This window comes from Carcharodon carcharias, chromosome 23 (genome assembly GCF_017639515.1).
Source record: "Carcharodon carcharias isolate sCarCar2 chromosome 23, sCarCar2.pri, whole genome shotgun sequence".
Classification (NCBI taxonomy): domain Eukaryota; kingdom Metazoa; phylum Chordata; class Chondrichthyes; order Lamniformes; family Lamnidae; genus Carcharodon; species Carcharodon carcharias.
This window is the reverse complement of record NC_054489.1, coordinates 21,847,323-21,865,212: the sequence shown is the minus strand read 5'-3', so window position 1 is coordinate 21,865,212 and position 17,890 is coordinate 21,847,323. Positions and strand designations below refer to the sequence as shown.

The following is a 17,890-nucleotide window of genomic DNA, read 5'->3' as shown; positions in this document are numbered from 1 at the left end:
CTCACCAATTGACGGCAATTTTTCGGTGCCCGTGCAATCTTCAGGTCGGCGCATGGGCGCAATGGGCAGGCGAGTAGGAAACATTTGTATAAACCTCATCCATGGGCGGGATAAGAGGGCTCACTGGAGTCGTGAGTGTGCTCTCTCAATTATTGATTTTTCAAAGTTTCTGAAACTTGCCTGTGCGATCTGCAATACTTCAAAAGGCATACCAGCTGCTTTGTCTGGATCTTAACGCTCAGATTAGCACTCTGCAGTGAAGAATTTTTTTTGGGCCTGCAGGTTTCAGGAAGCCTTCCCTTAGCCTAGGAATAAGAGCTGAACTCTCCACTGGAGGCAGCTCCTCCTCTGAGGAGGAGAGGGCTAGAAGGGGGAGGAGGCCAGGAGTGCACATTCAGCCTCCAGGGGAGCCAATTTTGGGAGGACAGGTGCAGGCACAAGAAGTAGACCAAGGCAAAAGGGGCTGCAGAAGATGTCACTATCCTGCTGTCAGGGTATACAGACGGTGAAGCAGCTACCTCAATATGTCTGAGGCGCAGTGCCAAAGGAGGCTCCGTCTTTCAAGGGAGACAGTCAACTATATCTGTCAGATGATTGGGTCAGAGATCTCTGCTAACTGTGTGGATGGACACCCCATGCCAATGGCTCTAAAGGTCACAGCTGCCCTCAACTTCTATGCCTCTGGCTCCTTCCAGGGGCCGGTGGGTGAGCTCTGCGGTGTCTCCCAATCAGCTGCCCACACTTGTATCAAGCAGGTTACAGACGCTCTGTTCAGGCGTGCATTGACCTTCATCCACTTCCATTGGGACCAGGCAAGTCAGACACAGCAAGCCAGAGGCTTCACTGTGATTGCTGGCTTCCCCTGCATCCAGGGTGCAATAGACTGTACACATGTGGCCATCAAGGCGCCAGCAGGTGAGCCCGGGGCCTTTGTCAACAGGAAGGGATTCCACTCCTTGAACGTGCAGATAGTGTGTGATCACAGGATGCTGGTTTTACAAGCCTGTGCAAGGTACCCAGGCAGCTCCCACAATGCCTACATTCTCAGACACTCCCAGGTGCCAGGGCTCTTCAGTGCCCCAGCCCGGCTGGATGGGTGGCTGCTGGGTGACAAGGGCTATCCCCTCAGAATGTGGTTCATGACGCCTCTCCGCCATCCAAGAACGGAAGCTGAGCAGCGGTACAATAGGAGCCACGGCACCACAAGGGCTGTGGTGGAGAGAGCCATCGGTCTTCTCAAGATGCGCTTCCGACGCCTGGACTGCTCAGGGGGCGCACTCCAGTACCCGCCAGATTGTGTCTCAGTGATAGTGGTTGCATGCCGCGCTCTGCACAATCTTGCGCTGGAAAGGTGGGACGCAGTGGACGATGAAGACATTGATGCAGTGTCTGCGGCTGCACACGATGAGTCCAGCAGTGAGTCCAAGGATGAGCATGCACAGGGAAATGCTGAGGGGGTAGACGGTGTCCTGGGCATACTGCAGGGAGACAGGGGACACCCAGGAGTCTTTAATCCAACGAACCTTCAGCTAGCACACCACAGATGGACCTCCAGGACAAACCTGGGCTGTAGACTCCATACTTGATACCTAAGTGCAAAATCTTCCAGGTTAGGAACAGTAACTAAGGGCCTTTTTGATAAAGCTAAATGTTCCGCAAAGCACTCCTAACATTTGTGAAAACCGTACACATGCAGAAGAAAAGAGGCACCCTCAGCCATGGTCACATGTCTGAATTTAATATCACAGGCAAAGAAACTTAATGAAACAAAATGACAAGGGTGTTTCAATTCAAAGCACATTATAAAGACCTTATCTCGGGCCAACACAAAATCACCAGTGAAAAACCCATGGTGTGCCTAAGATGCCTTATGTTTACGTTTCCAGGCACTACGTCTTGGTGCTGCCCCATCGCTCAGAGTGGCATCTGAGCCAACCTGCTGACTCTGCTGTCCTGTTGGCCTCGAAGATCTTGGTGGTCATCCTCTGGCCCATGGAGTCTGTGCTGGCCCTGCCTGGGAGGGATCTGCCAATTCCACAGCTGGCATCTCCCCCAGTCGTCGCAGCCTCAACAAATGATCACTGGGAGAGGGGCAGAGGAGTTGTCGCCCTCATCCGGAGCACTGAGAGGTGCCCGCAGAGACGACAGGCAGCTGCTGCGCTGACGAGATCACTTTGGACCTCCCTGCTCACCGTGGATGGACGGGCACCGAGCTGGCAAACTTGGTGCCCGCACTGGCACTGACCAGCTGCGATCAATGCTGATGTGAGGGCTTGCTGGGTCTGAATGCATCCCCAGGAAGCCCTGACAGGTCTCCTGGAGTAGCCTCTCCACGAGAGTTGCCACTCTCTCCATGCAGGACGCATGGCACTCAGACATGTGGCTCATTGCTTCGGTGATTGTCTGCATAGATTCCTCCACCACAGAGACCAAGCCAAGCATAGCCTCATGTATCTCCCCCACACTCGCACACCCGGCCACATTTCCTGTTCCTGCTGCGTAGCGGATGACTCCAAGGCACATCATCAGGCACCAACCGAGCATGTGCCTAGTCCCCTGCAGTCCGCCAACTGCTGGCGCCATGGGCACTCTCTGTCTCTGCCAGCTCCTCCAGCAACTGTGAAGTGCCCTCACCTTTGTGCCCCAGGACACTAGTCAATGTTCTAACTCCCACCAAGGCGCTAGTGCCTGCCTGGCAGAGATGGTGTGATGCTGATGAGACTTCAGGCCACTCAGGTGTGAGAGGGGGCCTCTGCTACTCCTCCTCCCGGCCCTGTTCCGATGATGCTGAAAGGAAGAACAAGGACATTGGATCAGTTAACATAGAAATAATGACAAAGTGCATCCCTGTCCCCCGGATCATTATGCGCTCATCCTTCCATAAGCAATGGCCAAGCCACGTTGCAAAATTAAATCACTGAACATTCAGCAGTGCTATGGCTGTTGGGAGGACAATGCTGACCTCACTGCTGGGCATACATACCTGGCTGTGGCACCCCAGCCTCACCGACACCAGTGGGCCTGGGTGCATGGCGCCTCTCCAAATCCAGGGCCTCCTGCTCGGAACGGCTGAGAATGGCTCACTGCGCCTGGCCACATCCAGTCCTCGCAAGCTCTGCAGCATTATGAACATTCTTCTCCTGAAAATGAGAGCAGAGCATTGATTTGTGCAAATTGTACATGGATTCTCTTCAAGCACAGCCCACCCCAACCAGAGTGGGACATATCAGGGCTCCAGTGCCTCCTCATCCGGCAGCTGCTGAACACTCACACAAAGGAGCTAGGCCTGTTCTCCACCCCCCCCAACCCCTTGACCACACGCTGCCTACATCACATTAGGCACCACACGGTATATCCTTCTATAGCAAGGAGGCGCAAGCACGTGGAGCACAGAGGGCAGCAGATGGTTCATTGCCATGCCACCTTGAAGCTCCCCTCCCAGCATCTCAACACCCTGACTTGGACATGTCCTGCAGTTCAAACACAGCGTCTAGGTGCAGCTCCTGCAGGTTGCCCCCAAAACAGTCATGTGGGTCTCAGCGTACCACATGCTGTGGGTGCAGAACCCATTTCTGCACCACCCTCTCAGGCTGACCTTGGCATGGGCAATATCTGCTGGCCCACCCAGTGAAGGACACTCGCTGTCAATGATTGAATGCAGCCACTACACTCAGACTTGGTGGGGGGGACAGGGGAGAAAGTCGACCTGCTGGGTTAAGTGACCAATGCCAACAGTGTCCTCACCCTTCCAGAGCGCAACAAGTCATTGAAGCGCTTGAAACACTGGATCCAGGCGCACCGCACCACGTCTGGGAAGCTCAACACCTCCGCTGCTCCCTCCCGGGCACGTTTCATCACGTAGGAGGGCCTCCTCCTCCCGCTCCCATCCTGGGGAACCAGCACATCCCGTCGTGCTGCCACCTCCTCGAGGAGTGCAACAAGGCAGTCATCGGAAAAACGAGGGTCACTCTGTCCCTACCCTCCGGCCTGGCCTGCCCTGATGGCCCACCCTCCGGACTTGCATAACCTCCATTGCCCCTCTGCAGAGCCCTTCACCCAGCCACTGCAAGCAGCCTTTCTAAGGCTGCCGGGCCTTCCTTTATATAGGCCGCCGGGTCGCCATTGGACCCAGCGGGCTGAGTGTGCCCGCCACTGCCTGCCCACTCCTGCTAGGCACGTGAGTCGTGAAGTACGCTGGACAGGCCTTAATTGGCCCGCCCGTGTAAAATGGCGGCACAGACCGGATTGCGAGTGGCATTCGGTTCCGTGCCCATCTGTGCCCACTCCACCCACCCACCACCCAGAAAACTCTGTCCCAGGCTACAAAATTTAAACAGGCCTTATCTGCCCTTCAAGAGTGTCATCTACTCCATCCATTTGTGACTCCCACACTGAGGGTTAAGGCCTTGCAACAGCCAAAACCTGGTCTGTTTGAACTCAGGATGAAGTTCAAATGGCCTTGCTGAGTTTGGGTTTCCTGTCTGTGTGAATTACATCCTGCTCCCTTTCCCCTGCTGGCAAAAATTGGATCTGTTGCAAATGGGGGCTTCTCTTCAGTATCTGGGTCCCACTTGTCAGTAGATTCTTCCCAACCCCGTGAAAATCCAGGCCTAAATGTCAGCTCTCAATTCACATGTCGAGGGGAGGCCCACTTTTAAAAATATGTATTCACGGCAGCTCTCTCCTCGTGTTAGGAGAATCCTTTAGTTTTTGCCCCAACTATTGCTGGGTTTCCAACGGTCAATTCTTCAAGTGAAACCGTACTTGTCAGCTTTATTTTTTTTTTTTATAAGTGGCAATGCTTCAAGAGTGGCCAGCAGCTTTTCAGTAGCTGCTTCAAACAGGCATAAAGTCCTCCCCACTGGGAGCATTGCTTTATTGTGCAAGGTGAGTGGAGTGGGGCACAGGTTCATGCAGCAGATTAAGAGCTTTGACACCAATGGTGGGACACTGGGAGTGCATCATCACCTCATAGTCCCGAGTAAAGGTATATGTGTTTCATAGGTTCCATGGAGATTAAGCACAGAGCCAGAGGAATTCTGGAGCAAGGTTAGGTAATCGGAAGCTAAAACGCAGGCAATGTCCAGGCAATAGTGCATTAGGCCCGTGTCACAAGGTACAGGCCCGAGACAGCATCGGAAAGGGGCTCACTGTGTACGTCACCGGACCATGGTTATTGGCCAAATTTCTGATCCAAATAATGTCCCATTCCAATGAAGAGCTTACACAATTCTTTAACCTTGTGCACAATAAATGAAAGGAATAGATGGGAACATTTTCAAAATGTAATTAGAAGCCAAACAAATTTAAATTTAAGAAAATAAATCACACAGCAGCATTGTACTTGATTTCTTCCCATCCCACCTCTGACATATCCCAATCCAAGGTGAGTGCAGTGTCCATGAGTCATTAGCTCAGTGACAGAGGCAGTGAACTACATTTATACAGCGAATAATAATTTATCAGAATTATAATGGCTTCCAAGGAGTCGTAAGACAGAGATAATCGAACGGAAGAAGCTCTGCACGTAGAAGATAAACTTCAACTCATAAAAGAGAGGCATTATTGAAAGTATGCAATTTGTTTACTTTCTCATTTGTTTACTCATCACATATCGCAGGGTGATGACGCATGGTGTGAAAGCACCTCCTAGGGAGAAGATGATGATATATCCCATTTATCTCCAAGATACAGAAACCACCCCATTAAGCAGCACGTCATGGCGAGAAGAAACAACCTCTTCATGGTTAAGCAGCCCAAAATGGAAATCAAGGCCAGAATTTTATGTCCCACGGGCGGGTGCGGGCCTGACCTGAACGGGCGTGAAATAGCGTGAGATGACATCGGGCGAGCGTCCCGCCGTTTTTGTGGGCTCATGTGATATTTCGACAATCAAATGGGCAATCGAGCCCGTGAATGGTGTAGTCAACAGCGATTTTACGCGGCTAGTCCACATTTACCGTTGGCGAATGGGCCATTCTTCCAGGCGGCATTCACACTTTTACTCAAACCTTGATCTCGGGGGGTGGGGGGGGGGGTGAAATTTCTGTGGGGAAATAAAATAAAAAGAGAAATCTGGCTGCTGGTTTTTTTATGGGGCAATGCTTTCAGGTGCTCGATTGTGCTGCATGGACATGTTGTGCAGCATTTTTGTCATTTCCTTTATTCTGTGGAGGTTTGCAGCTGTCTTCCTTCAGGGAGCTCACGACAAGCGCCCACCTGCACCCTCAGTTAGGTTGGCGTCCGCCCTTTTCTCGCCCCCTCGCCCTCCCCAACCCCAGCAGTGCTGAGCATTTCAGCACACGTTTCACGCGGCCTGGCCGTTAATTGGCCAGCCAGCGTCAAATCGTGTTTGGGGCCATTCACGGCCGGAGGCCCATTTGCTGTCCGCTTCCAAGCTCGCCGATTGCACGCGCCTGACGATGAAAAATGCAGGCCCAAAGCTCAGTCACTGATCCAACTGACCCCATCAGTTTCTTTCACAGAATGCCTCGCTGCCACCATGTATCTGTTTGGAGAAGCATATATCTGGCTGATGATTTTTGGTGATGGTGAATTCCCTGATAATCTGCTGCTGACCTACTACTGGTTGTCCTGATTGAAATCGAGTGCTAAATGTTTGCTTTTCATGATGGATGCAGCTCATTGCACCAACCTAAATCAGTCATAGAATCGTGCAGCACAGAAGGAGGCCATTCAGCCCATCATGCCTGTGATGGCTCTCTGAAAGAGCTACATTAATGCCACTACTCTGCTTTCTCTGCATAGCCCTGCATAATTTTCCTTTTTAAAAGCATATATCCAATTCCCTTTTGAAATTTGCTTCCACTGCTCTTTCATGCAATGTATAAAAGTTTAGCAGAAATTTCCACATCTCCTGAAAGAGAAATCTCAGCAACCTGTCTAATTCATGAAAATGGAAAATGCTCACTTTCCTTCCTCGATTTTTGATAATTAATTTCTAAAAGCAAACCAATTGGCAATGCCAACAATATTCCAAGGAATGTAATTTAAATTTAAGGTTCTTGGAGATTTAAATATTCCAACACTGTTAGTTCAAATGTGTGCAAAATACTAAACCCAACCATCCCTGACTTTAGTGCTGAGCTCAACACAAACTATAATGATTCTATTTCAGCAGCTAGTATGTTTAAATTATTTAAAAAAAAACATAATGCTGATATTAAATGTTAAATAATTGTTCGGTAGTACAGAACGTGAGGGTTGCTGAAAAAAGAGACATGCCGAAGCTTTTTGTCTTGCACTCATCAGGACACTTGCAAGATACCAATATAAGGGGAAAACAATAATTTATACTGTACGCGAGGAGATTTCTGATTGGTTCGCAAGTGGCGTTCCCAACATTGGTGCATTCGTCATGGCAACGCCACTGCCAACCAATCAGCACTCTCTTCACATACAGTATAAATTGTTGTTTTCCCCGTTGTATTGGCATTCTTGCAAGTGTCCTGATGGGCGCAAGACAAAAAACTTAGACATGTCTCTTTTTTTAGCAATACTCAAATTAAATGTTATTGTCAGTTAGTACTAAAGATTCTGCGTTTTGCCAAAACATTCCACAAATTGCTGTAGCTATGATCATCAGAATCAAACGCACCCAGAAAATCAAGTTGAAATTACATTTTCTACTTACTCCATAAATCAAAAGCATTGTGCACTGACATAATGAAAGCACATTACCATAATCCCCACAGACATAACTCATGACTGCTCGAAGGTCCTTATTTTTTGTCAGCTTGTTGGTCACTTCTGAAAGTGGGGTAGATGCCGCTTTGAAAATTGATGAGATCCAGTGGATGATGCCAGTCTTTATGAGGAATCTGGCCAGTTGAAGAGGGATCATCTTTATCATTATCAACAATGGTGTCTTTCTGGAGATCATCTAGAGTAAAATAGCAAACATGCATCAGAAGTGCTGAAAGATTAAAAATCTCTTGTATGTATAATACAAAAGCGAGGAAGCCCACAATTGTTTCCATCTGCTCTCCGATCTTGTTATCATTTACAAAAGCTTCCAGGAGTCTGTCCTATGTAAAACATTTATTTTCCATATTGCTAATCATGGGTGACTCTGGTTTAGGGAATTATTTGAATCCAGCCCATAGTTATGAGATGAAAGCCTTTCCATTTCGTTTTGAAAGGGCCCAATATGAAAGAGGCAACACATAACTAAGGAAAGGTCCGTGGATGGATCCTTAGAGGGCTCTGGAGGTGTCAGATGATTGGACATGAAGAGGGGTTGCGCAAATGCTGGCTAAATCGTGATAGAAATAGAATTTGCAGTGACATGCTCCATCAAGTGATGTGATGGAGTAGAGCTGGAGAGGAGGTTAGCATGGCCACTATCTCAAACACTGCATCAAGGAGGGGTTACAGGGGAGGGCATTAATGACTTTGGCCAGTGGGCCCTATGCATTGGGCAGAGCTGAAGCTGGATTAGAGAGATACAAACATGGAATTTTGAGTTCAATTCGCCTCCAACCTCAGTCATGAAAGGCATGAAAAATCCCCCAAAAGACAAGTTACCAGCATCTAAAAAAACCCCCACAAAACTTGAAAATTCAGGATGTGTCCCGGCTGTGCAGAGGGCAGATTGCAAACTGCCCACCGCACAGTGGGGAAAGTAAATGGGTTTTGCTTTTTTAAAAAAAAAAATGAGATAAATATAAGAGCCTCCTTGCACATGCAGCGGCATGGATAGATCAATCACGACGTTGGTGAAACAATAAATAAAAATGTTTTCACTTTTCTGTTTTTGTTTCAGATTTCCAGCATCCGCGGTATTTTGCTTTACTGGAATTTTGAGTGATGGAGTTGAGAGACAAGATTGCATTCAAAGGCTTTAGAAAGGAAAGGAAGGTTAGAGATGGTGGGTAGTTGGATTTCACAATTTTTTTTTGGTGGAGGGAGCGATATACCAATATTGAGAATTTTGAATGAGAGTGAGATACTACCTGAGGAAAGGGATCCATTAACAAAGAGAACCATTAAATACATTCAGACCAATCACATGAGCCCAAGCAGAATTTAAATAATTGTTTGTTAAATACAAGAAACCTGCTATGCACATTCTTGAACAAATCAGGGAGACTGTTTTGTGGCTGAATTGTGTGGCCTGGCCACTCCCGTGGGACAGTTCAAACATTCAGACTGATCCTAACAACATATAAAGTTAGGATGGGATATGATTTCTGTTAGTGGTTTTCAGTCCTTCCTGTGCTGTGGCAGAGTTAAGGCAGGTAATATGAAATAAGTGTTAAACAAAATTTATCACAGTTGATCTAAACAAAAAGTTATACTTTTTTGTCTGCCACAGGCAAAAGTGAATGCATCATTTCTTAAGATGCTACAAGTAAACTAATAATTATTTCAACCTCCACACCTAACTGAGCTGGTCCTATTTATTGCTTACTGAGTTGGAGAGATGGATATAATCAGGAGCACAGAGCTACGCTTTGACAAATGCAGTGGAGCTGCAAGAACACTATTCCGTTGGACAAGTTTCACATTAATTGACAGACTGATGGTGACAATGCAGCGAATGGTTAGGATTTGGAATGCAGTGCCTGAGAGTGTGATGGAGGCAGAGTCAATTGAGGCTTTCAAAAGGGAATTGGATCATTATCTGAAAAGGAAAAATTTGCAGGGTTATGGGGAAAAGACAGGGAAATGGTGTTAGGTGAATTGCTCCTTTAGAGAGCCAGCACAGAAGCAATGGACCAAATGGCATCCTTCTATGTTGTAAGCATTCTGTGATTCTAACGTGAACAATTGCAATTATTTGTGCTGCAACTCTAGAGGGAGCACTTCCTGTAAATGCATTACAGTGAAAGAAGTTACAGTGATGGGAGTTACAATGTTGCATCCACTGCATGCTTCACCCTAAAAATGCCAGAAAATGAACACCAGGATAGCTTCACAGAATAAGAGGGGAAAACGACAATGAGAAAGTAGCAGCAGTGCCAACAACAGTAACTAATTACCTAGAAGATAAATCCAGTTGCCTTCGATGGAATGTGCTAGCCAAAATAGCTCATAATACAACAAACTATATCTGCCAAAGACCTATGCCAAACTACTTTGTCGAAAAGTTTTTTGCTCAGTTAAATTAGTACAATTTATTACCTCCTTAAATAAAATATTAAATAAAAAATCATCACCCAACATAGGGCTCGAGACCATGACGCTGGGGTTAAGAGTCCCATCAACTAAGAACTGAGCTAGTCAGGCTGTTGCAGGGGCTTACTCCACAAAGCCTCAACAACTCCACAGCTCACTACCTGGGTCTTTTCAAACTTTTGCCCTCCGCCAGTCTGATCAAGACACCTCTGCACAATGTAGCTTTGGCAATTCTTCGTGGTCTTCAGAGTTTTTAAAGCAACTTTTAAAAAATTCACAGATGTTCCTGCCATCTGGAACAGTTGCGTATGAGCTAGTGGCGGCCGTGCAGGTCAAGTGCACATGCACGACTGTTCCTGATGCCTTTCCAGTTGGTGGCAAACACTACAGTGTAAATTAAGCCATTTTAACCATCAAGGTCCAATTTAGGTTCATGAAACAGTCACAGTGGCGACACTGATTCAAATGTTCTTCATATTTCAATAAATTAATTAAAAATGGACTACCTTTAACGTCAGGGTATATTTCACCACAGTGGTGGTGCATTACTCATTTAACTCACATCTCTCATGCCTGCGAAGCACCCCTAATAATTTTCCCACGGCAATAAGGTCCATTTATTTAAAAAAATTCATATTATACAAAAAGTTAATAGTGTACAAAAACGGACAATGCTTCCAATTAAACAATTACTTAACCTAAAAAAAATACAGTTGGCAATTTTAGCAGATGCAGTTTAATGCAGATAAGTGTGAAGGAACACATTTTGGTAAGGACAACATGGACAGGCAATATACACTAAAGGCATAATTCTAAGATGGGTTGCAGCAACAGAGACACCTGGGGTTATATTGGCCAGAACATGGGAGAAACTCCTTTGCTTTTCTTCAAATAGTGCCCCATGTCCACTTTTATGTCCACATGAGAGGGCAGGCAGGAGTGTTAGTTTAACTTCTTACCTGAAAGATGGCAGCTCTAACAGTGCAGCACTCCCTCAGTGCTGCACTGTTAGAGATGTCATCTGTCTGGTGAGAAGCTGCAGTCAGGAGTGTCAGGATGAGTGTCTGGAGCAGGGCCTGAACTCAAGACCTTCCAGTCCAAAGACTAGTGCTACCCACTGAGCCATGACTGGACACTATAAAAGACCTAGGTTTATACGTGCAGGGTGGCAGGGCAGGCTGAGAAAGTAGTTAAAAAGGCACGTGGGATCCTGTGGGCTTTGTAAGTAGAGACAAAGAGTACAGAAGAAAGTAAGTTACAATGATAAAAACAGAAAATGCTAGAAATACTCAGCAGGTCAGGCAGCATCCATGGAGAGAAACAGATGACCTTTAATTGAAGCTATGATGAAACTTTATAAAACACTGCTTTGGCGTCAACCCGGCAAATTATGTCACATTCTAGGCAATGCACTTTAGGAAGGATGTGTGGGCATTAGGGAGGGTGCAGAAAAGATTTATGAGAATGGTTCCAAGAAACAAGGACTTTGGTAATGTGGGTAGATTGGAGAAACTGTGGCTGTCCTCCTTACAGAAAAGGAGGTTGAGAGCACATTTAAGAGAGTTGTTCAAAACCATGAGTAAATAAGAGGGACACTGTTCCCATTGGCAGAGGGTTGAGAACCAGAGGACACAGATTTAAAGTGACTGGCAAAATGACTAAAGGCGACATGAGGTAAAACTTTTTTTACACAGAGAATGGTTAGGATCGGGAGTGCGCTGCCTGAAAGGGTGGAGGAGGCAGGTTAAATATTGGTTTTCAAAAGGGAATTGAATAAACAATTACAGGGAAAAGATATTGCAGTATATGGGGAAACAGCCAGGGAGTGGGGCTAGCTAAATTACTCTCACACAGAGTCAGAATGGACTCGATGGACCAAATGGCCTCCTTCTGTGCCTTATCATTCTATGATTCTACAATTCTAAATACTTCAAAATGAATCCTGATAAAGTATATTTTTCAAATGTCACCTCTACAAGTTCCAGGAATTTGTCAATAGCTTCTGTTTCCTCTGGAAACTGTCTCTTCAAACAATCTTGATAATTTTGCTTCCCACCATACAGTCCATAGGTACGCCGGGTCTGAGGGTCTCCCAGGATTACGTTGTCGAAACAGTCATCCATTTTCACCCATTCCAGTTGGCCATCTGTAATCTGATCTACTAATGTTCGCAGAAAGGATCGTTCATAGAGTTCCCCAACGTAATGAATTCCTGAAATGGTGCAAAGTGGATACTTTAAGTGGTAAATTCTCTAAAGGAGACCCAATATTTATGGTCATACATAGGGATCACAAACCACATCATTTATTTATATTTGTCTCTGCTTTCACTCAGCTCATTTGCCAAGACTTCTGCATTCTGCTAATTCTGACATATTGAGCATCCCTGATATTAATCACTCCACCACTGGTGGTCAAACCTTCAGCTGCCTGGGCCTTAAGCGCTGGAACTCCCTCCCGAAACCTCTCCATCTCTCTTTCCTCTTTTAAGACGCTCCTTATAAACTGCCTCACTGACCAAGCTTTTGGTCATCTGCCCTAATATCACTTAATGTGACTTGGTGTCAAACTTTGTTCGATAATGCTCTTATGAAGTGCCTTGGGATATTCAATTACATTAAATGTGCTATATAAACTTAAGTTGTTGTTGTTGCCAGCCTCTTCAAAAGGTGCTCCATAGCTGGGTACTGGTTAGCGCATTCCTGACAAACTCCCTGAATTCATTTTACCTTCCTGCCTTTTGCTGCAGTGCTAAACTTCTGCAAAATGGCCAACATCGTGTATGCCTGCTCTGTACTCAGCAAGCATTTTGATACACTCATCAAGTCCCCACCCAATATGCTCACATATGTGCTAAAAATGAAAGACTATTAAGATTAGAATACAATGACAATCACATGGTTAATACTCTCTAAACCAAGTTACTAAGAAATATGCATTGGTAGAGTTTCTAAAACAAAAACAGAATTACCTGGAAAAACTCAACCGGTCTGGCAGCATCGGCGGAGAAGAAAAGAGTTGACGTTTCAAGTCCTCATGACCCTTCGACAGAACTTGAGTTCGAGTCCAAGAAAGAGTTGAAATATAAGCTGGTTTAAGGTGTGTGTGTGGGGGGGGCGGAAAGATAGAGAGAGAGAGAGAGGTGGAGGGGGGGGTTGTGGTTGTAGGGACTAACAAGCAGTGATAGAAGCAGATCATCAAAAGATGTCAACGACAATAGTACAATAGAACACATAGGTGTTAAAGTTAAAGTTGGTGATATTATCTAAACGAATGTGCTAATTAAGAATGGATGGTAGGGCACTCAAGGTATAGCTCTAGTGGGGGTTTTTTTTAATAATGGAAATAGGTGGGAAAAGGAAAATCTTTATAATTTATTGGAAAAAAAAGGAAGGGGGAAACAGAAAGGGAGTGGGGATGGGTCTTGATCTGCTTCTATCACTGCTTGTTTGTCCCTACAACCACACCACCCCCCCCTCCACCTCTCTCTCTCTCTCTCTATCTCTCCGCCCCCCACACACACACCTTAAACCAGCTTATATTTCAACTCTTTCTTGGACTCGAACTCAAGTTCTGTCGAAGGGTCATGAGGACTCGAAACGTCAACTCTTTTCTTCTCCGCCGATGCTGCCAGACCTGCTGAGTTTTTCCAGGTAATTCTGTTTTTGTTTTGGATTTCCAGCATCCGCAGTTTTTTTGTTTTTATCTTGGTAGAGTTTCTGTTTGTCAATATGAGGCACATACTCCACTTATCAAAATCAGGAGTATGGCTTGCAATTAACCAGGTATAGCTGCACAGCCTACTTACACAGAGTGCTGATAAACTTCCCACTGCTTGTCCAGTCAGGACCACTCATCTTCTGAAAGTATTAGCCTGCAGGGTTATCTGAAGCTAAATGGTTCCATCTTCTAAAGGGCAATTAGGGATAGGCAATAAATGCTGGCCTAGCCAGCAATGCCCACATCCCATGAATGAATAAAAACTCACTCTGCAGCACAATGGAAGTGTGTACACAGAGCAGCTTGCACCACAACCGCAGCTGTTGTATTCTAGGTGTCAGAGTCAAATGTTGTATACAAGGATTAAACATCACAAATTGCTTAGTCCATGTCCTTATGGAGGAGCTTTGGGACAGAAATGTCCTCCATAAGGCAGAAGCTATCCCAGTGACCAACTAGTGTAGGTTGGAACCTTCTCCCACCACAACCATTTCCCTTTATTGCTACCTCACACTTTAGTCCTGGATATCTCAAATTGGTTAAGGAAGACCTTCCCATGGAGATTTAAGCAATGAAGAACCGTCTGGGTATATCTCATTTGCCACAATGTTAACCTACATATTGCTTTATTGCTAATGACAGTAAGACAGGTCCAATGCAATCTCGAGCTCTTCTCAATAAATTCTTGAAGAACTGTTAGCATCCACCAGGAATCAATATGAACCTAATTTTTCAGATTGCTTTCCTACAATTTCTTTTTGAAATGTTAGCAGTAATTTAGGTGGAAATAATATCAGATTGTACCAAAACAATGGTAGAATACACAGGAATATATGCAACAGAATGTGAGCTTTGCTCAACAAGTTGCATGGTCACCTCTGTGACAGAAATCTATGGGCTCAATTCCCACCCCAGAAAGTGAGCATCTAGGCTGTTACCTCAGAACAGTGCTAAGGGAGTGCCTGACTGTTCAAGGTGCCATCTGCTACATGAGACTTCAAAACTGTCTGCCTGTTACAGTAATGGAGTTGAATTTAAAAAGATATCTCTCAATAGTGCCAGGAAAAACTGCACTCCTCCAATTCTGGCCTCTTGTGCATCCCTGATTTTAATCACTCCACCACAGGTGGCTGTGTCTTCAAGTGCCAAGGCCCTAAACTCTGGAATACCCTTCTTACATCTCTCCACTTCTCCATCTTGCTTTCTTCCTTTAAGACACTCCTTAAAACCTATCTCTTTGATCAAGCTTTTGGTCATCTGACTTAATGTCTCCTTATTTGGCTGTCAGGAAGAGATATTAATCTATATAATGTTATAGGAATTTTTTTTAAATAGAGGTTTAGTCTGTGTGTGTGTTAACTGGATTAAAGCCAGCTAGTCTGGGTGTTTTGATGCATACAAAGAAGTAGTTGTGAAACGGTAATTAGATAAACATGGGGGCAATTTGCATTTTTAAATAGAGCATTCAAAGATTAAGGGTGAAATCTTGCACCTAGCTAGGAGACTCCAAGCAAGATGTTTGTATTACTAATAAATTTGGTACTATGAAAGAGGTTTTATTGTTAGAAGAGGTTAAAAGGGCCTGGTGATACAATGAGAGTTGCGTTCAAAAGGGACAGCTAGGTATAGCCTGAGAGGAGTTTGGGTCAGAGGCATGTAAGATCTAAGTCTGTAAGCCTACAACTGTCTGCAAAGGAACCCAAATTGAAAGGAACCTCATTTTGAATTTGTAAGATGAAAATGCTGTGCCTGGTGAATGGCTAAGTCTATAGATTATTGTTGCCTTAGTGGAGATTAATTTGGTATTTGTAGCCATGTGTATGTGTTTAATTTGTTGCAAATTAATAAATGTCTCCTTTAGTTTGACATAAAAACTTCTTGAGAACTGGTGGTCTTATTCCTGAATTTAGAGCTGCAACTCAAAACATACCAATTGAAGATATAGTTTTATGACAGTTGTTTAAAGTTTCCCTCTGGGATTTTAAATAACTCAGCCTTTATAAACTGCTGTGTCGCAACAGTGGCTCAGTGTCATACTTTGTTTTATAATGCCCCAGTGAAGCTCCTGGGATGTTTCAATATGTTAAAGGCACTATATAAATACAAGTTGTTGTTGCTAGTATCAGGTCAACATGCCTCCTCAACAAGCACCACCAAAAAAGAATGATAAAAGGCCAGTCACCTCAGTTACTTGTGGGATCTTACTGTATATAATTGGTTGCCATATACTGGCCTCATAACAGTGGCTAACCTTCAAAGTAATTAATTGGCTGTAACATGTTTTGAGACTGAGAATATGACAGAGGGTCTATATATGCAAATTTTTTTCCTACAATGAATAGTAATGTTTTCTTCACAATTAAGATTCAATAAGAAAAATATGTGACTTTTGTGCTTCCCACATCAGCAACAAGAACAGCAATGAACCCTGGAACTGCGCGTACCATTATTCGTTGAAGAATTCCCATGGTTGACAAACCCCAGAGTGAAAGAGGGGAAAGGGATTCAAAAACAAGAACACTGGTTTTGTAATAAATTTCAAACCTAAACGCTCTTACCAACATCAAACTCGAAACCTTTTTTAATAAACGTGTGACAACATCCTCCAGCCTGGTCATGCTGTTCCAGAACCAGGACACACTTGCCAGCTTTTGCCAATATTGCTGCAGCTGACAGCCCACCAATTCCACTGCCAATCACAATGGCATCCAGGTTTTCTGGCACCTTATTTGCAGTAAAGCCTGGAAAATGGTCACAAAGGCTTATTAAAAGCAATGAAGATGACACGAAAAAACAGTCAGTCAGGAGCCACATACACACACATACACACACACACACCCCGAGGCAGGTTCCAAGCAAAATTTTGACCAGACACAACACGGCAAGTAATAAATGTTTTTTTCAAAGCATGTTTGCTGGACATGGTCCGAGGTTGAAGGTCTTCAGAAATGGATGGAGGCCAGCATAGAAAAATGCTCAAAGAAGGGGTTCTCCTACCTCCATGCTCTCCTCTCCCTCTCGTGGAAAATGACAATTTAAAATAAATACTCTTTCACAGGATGTGGCTGGCTTGCACTTTGTAAGCAAAACAAAAGCTGTATCTAAAACACAACCAGTTCATGGGTGGGCGGTGGGACCTCCTTGGGGTTAGGCAGCTGGAATTCTAATCTTTGCAATTTTGTTTTCAAATCTGGAATTTATACTATGCAAACTGATTGCATTTTCATCAGACTAAGGAGTGCCAGTACTGCTGTGTTTATGATTTCTTTATATCAGAGTTGATTTGTGACACAAATAGGCATACTTCCTGCCTGGCAAAGTTGAACTGTAGATTTTTTTTTCAATGACACAGCCACTATTAAGTTCTCAGATTTGGAAGGGGGCTGGGAGGAGGTTGTTTTAACTGGGTACCTGAACGAAACGGTTATTGATGGTAGGGCTTGTCAAAAGCCTCTAAATAAATGTGCCTCAGGATCATTTTGGGCACATCGTAACCCGGTTGGGGAACCTCAGCTAATGTTGCGGGAATGTGGACTTTGGAGCGCTTGTCTAGTGTAACGCTTTATGACACCTTTGTGGATAACTCTCTTCCTTGCTTCTTGATCCGTAACCAGAGGCTCCGGGGGTCTCCTGGTGTCCCCGGCAAAAGGATTTGGAGCGGGAGGCGAACGGCGGAAAGTTCGGCGGTAAACTCGCACTAAAAAGTACAAAACCAACAGCAGCCCCGCGTACAACCACATCTTCTGCCCACCGAGCCGAGCTCGCTGAAGGGCAAAGTTTACTTCCTACTCCATTTAAAGGAGCTGCGGGCAATTAAAGGAGAAGTAACAGATTTTGGGAGGATATTTCGCCCAACTGCAGTCAAAAAATAAATAAAGCTAGAGTTGAAAGAAAACAGTTGCTCACGAACAGAAGATAGCAGTGATATTTTTGAAAGGTTTGCATCTTACACCACTTCGTAGGTGAATGTTGTTTCACTGTTGGGTTACTGCCGAGTGCCTGAATAACTGAGAATCTAATGCGGAGCCAC

At 45.1% G+C, this 17,890-nt stretch overlaps 1 protein-coding gene across 1 annotated transcript in view; it reads right to left on the bottom strand.

The window, feature by feature from the left end:
• The window catches only part of LOC121269067 (all-trans-retinol 13,14-reductase-like), a 36,226-nt gene extending 18,607 nt beyond the window's left edge, over positions 1-17,619 (bottom strand). Inside the window, exons 1-4 of the mRNA XM_041173506.1 lie at positions 17,432-17,619; positions 16,419-16,601; positions 12,111-12,352; positions 7,702-7,903 (exon numbers count right to left, since the gene is read on the bottom strand). Of these exons, the coding sequence (XP_041029440.1) occupies positions 7,702-7,903; positions 12,111-12,352; positions 16,419-16,601; positions 17,432-17,600 (796 nt within the window). The 5' untranslated portion in view covers positions 17,601-17,619. The remainder of the gene's footprint in view (positions 1-7,701; positions 7,904-12,110; positions 12,353-16,418; positions 16,602-17,431) is intronic.
• Between the last annotated feature and the right edge of the window lie 271 nt (positions 17,620-17,890).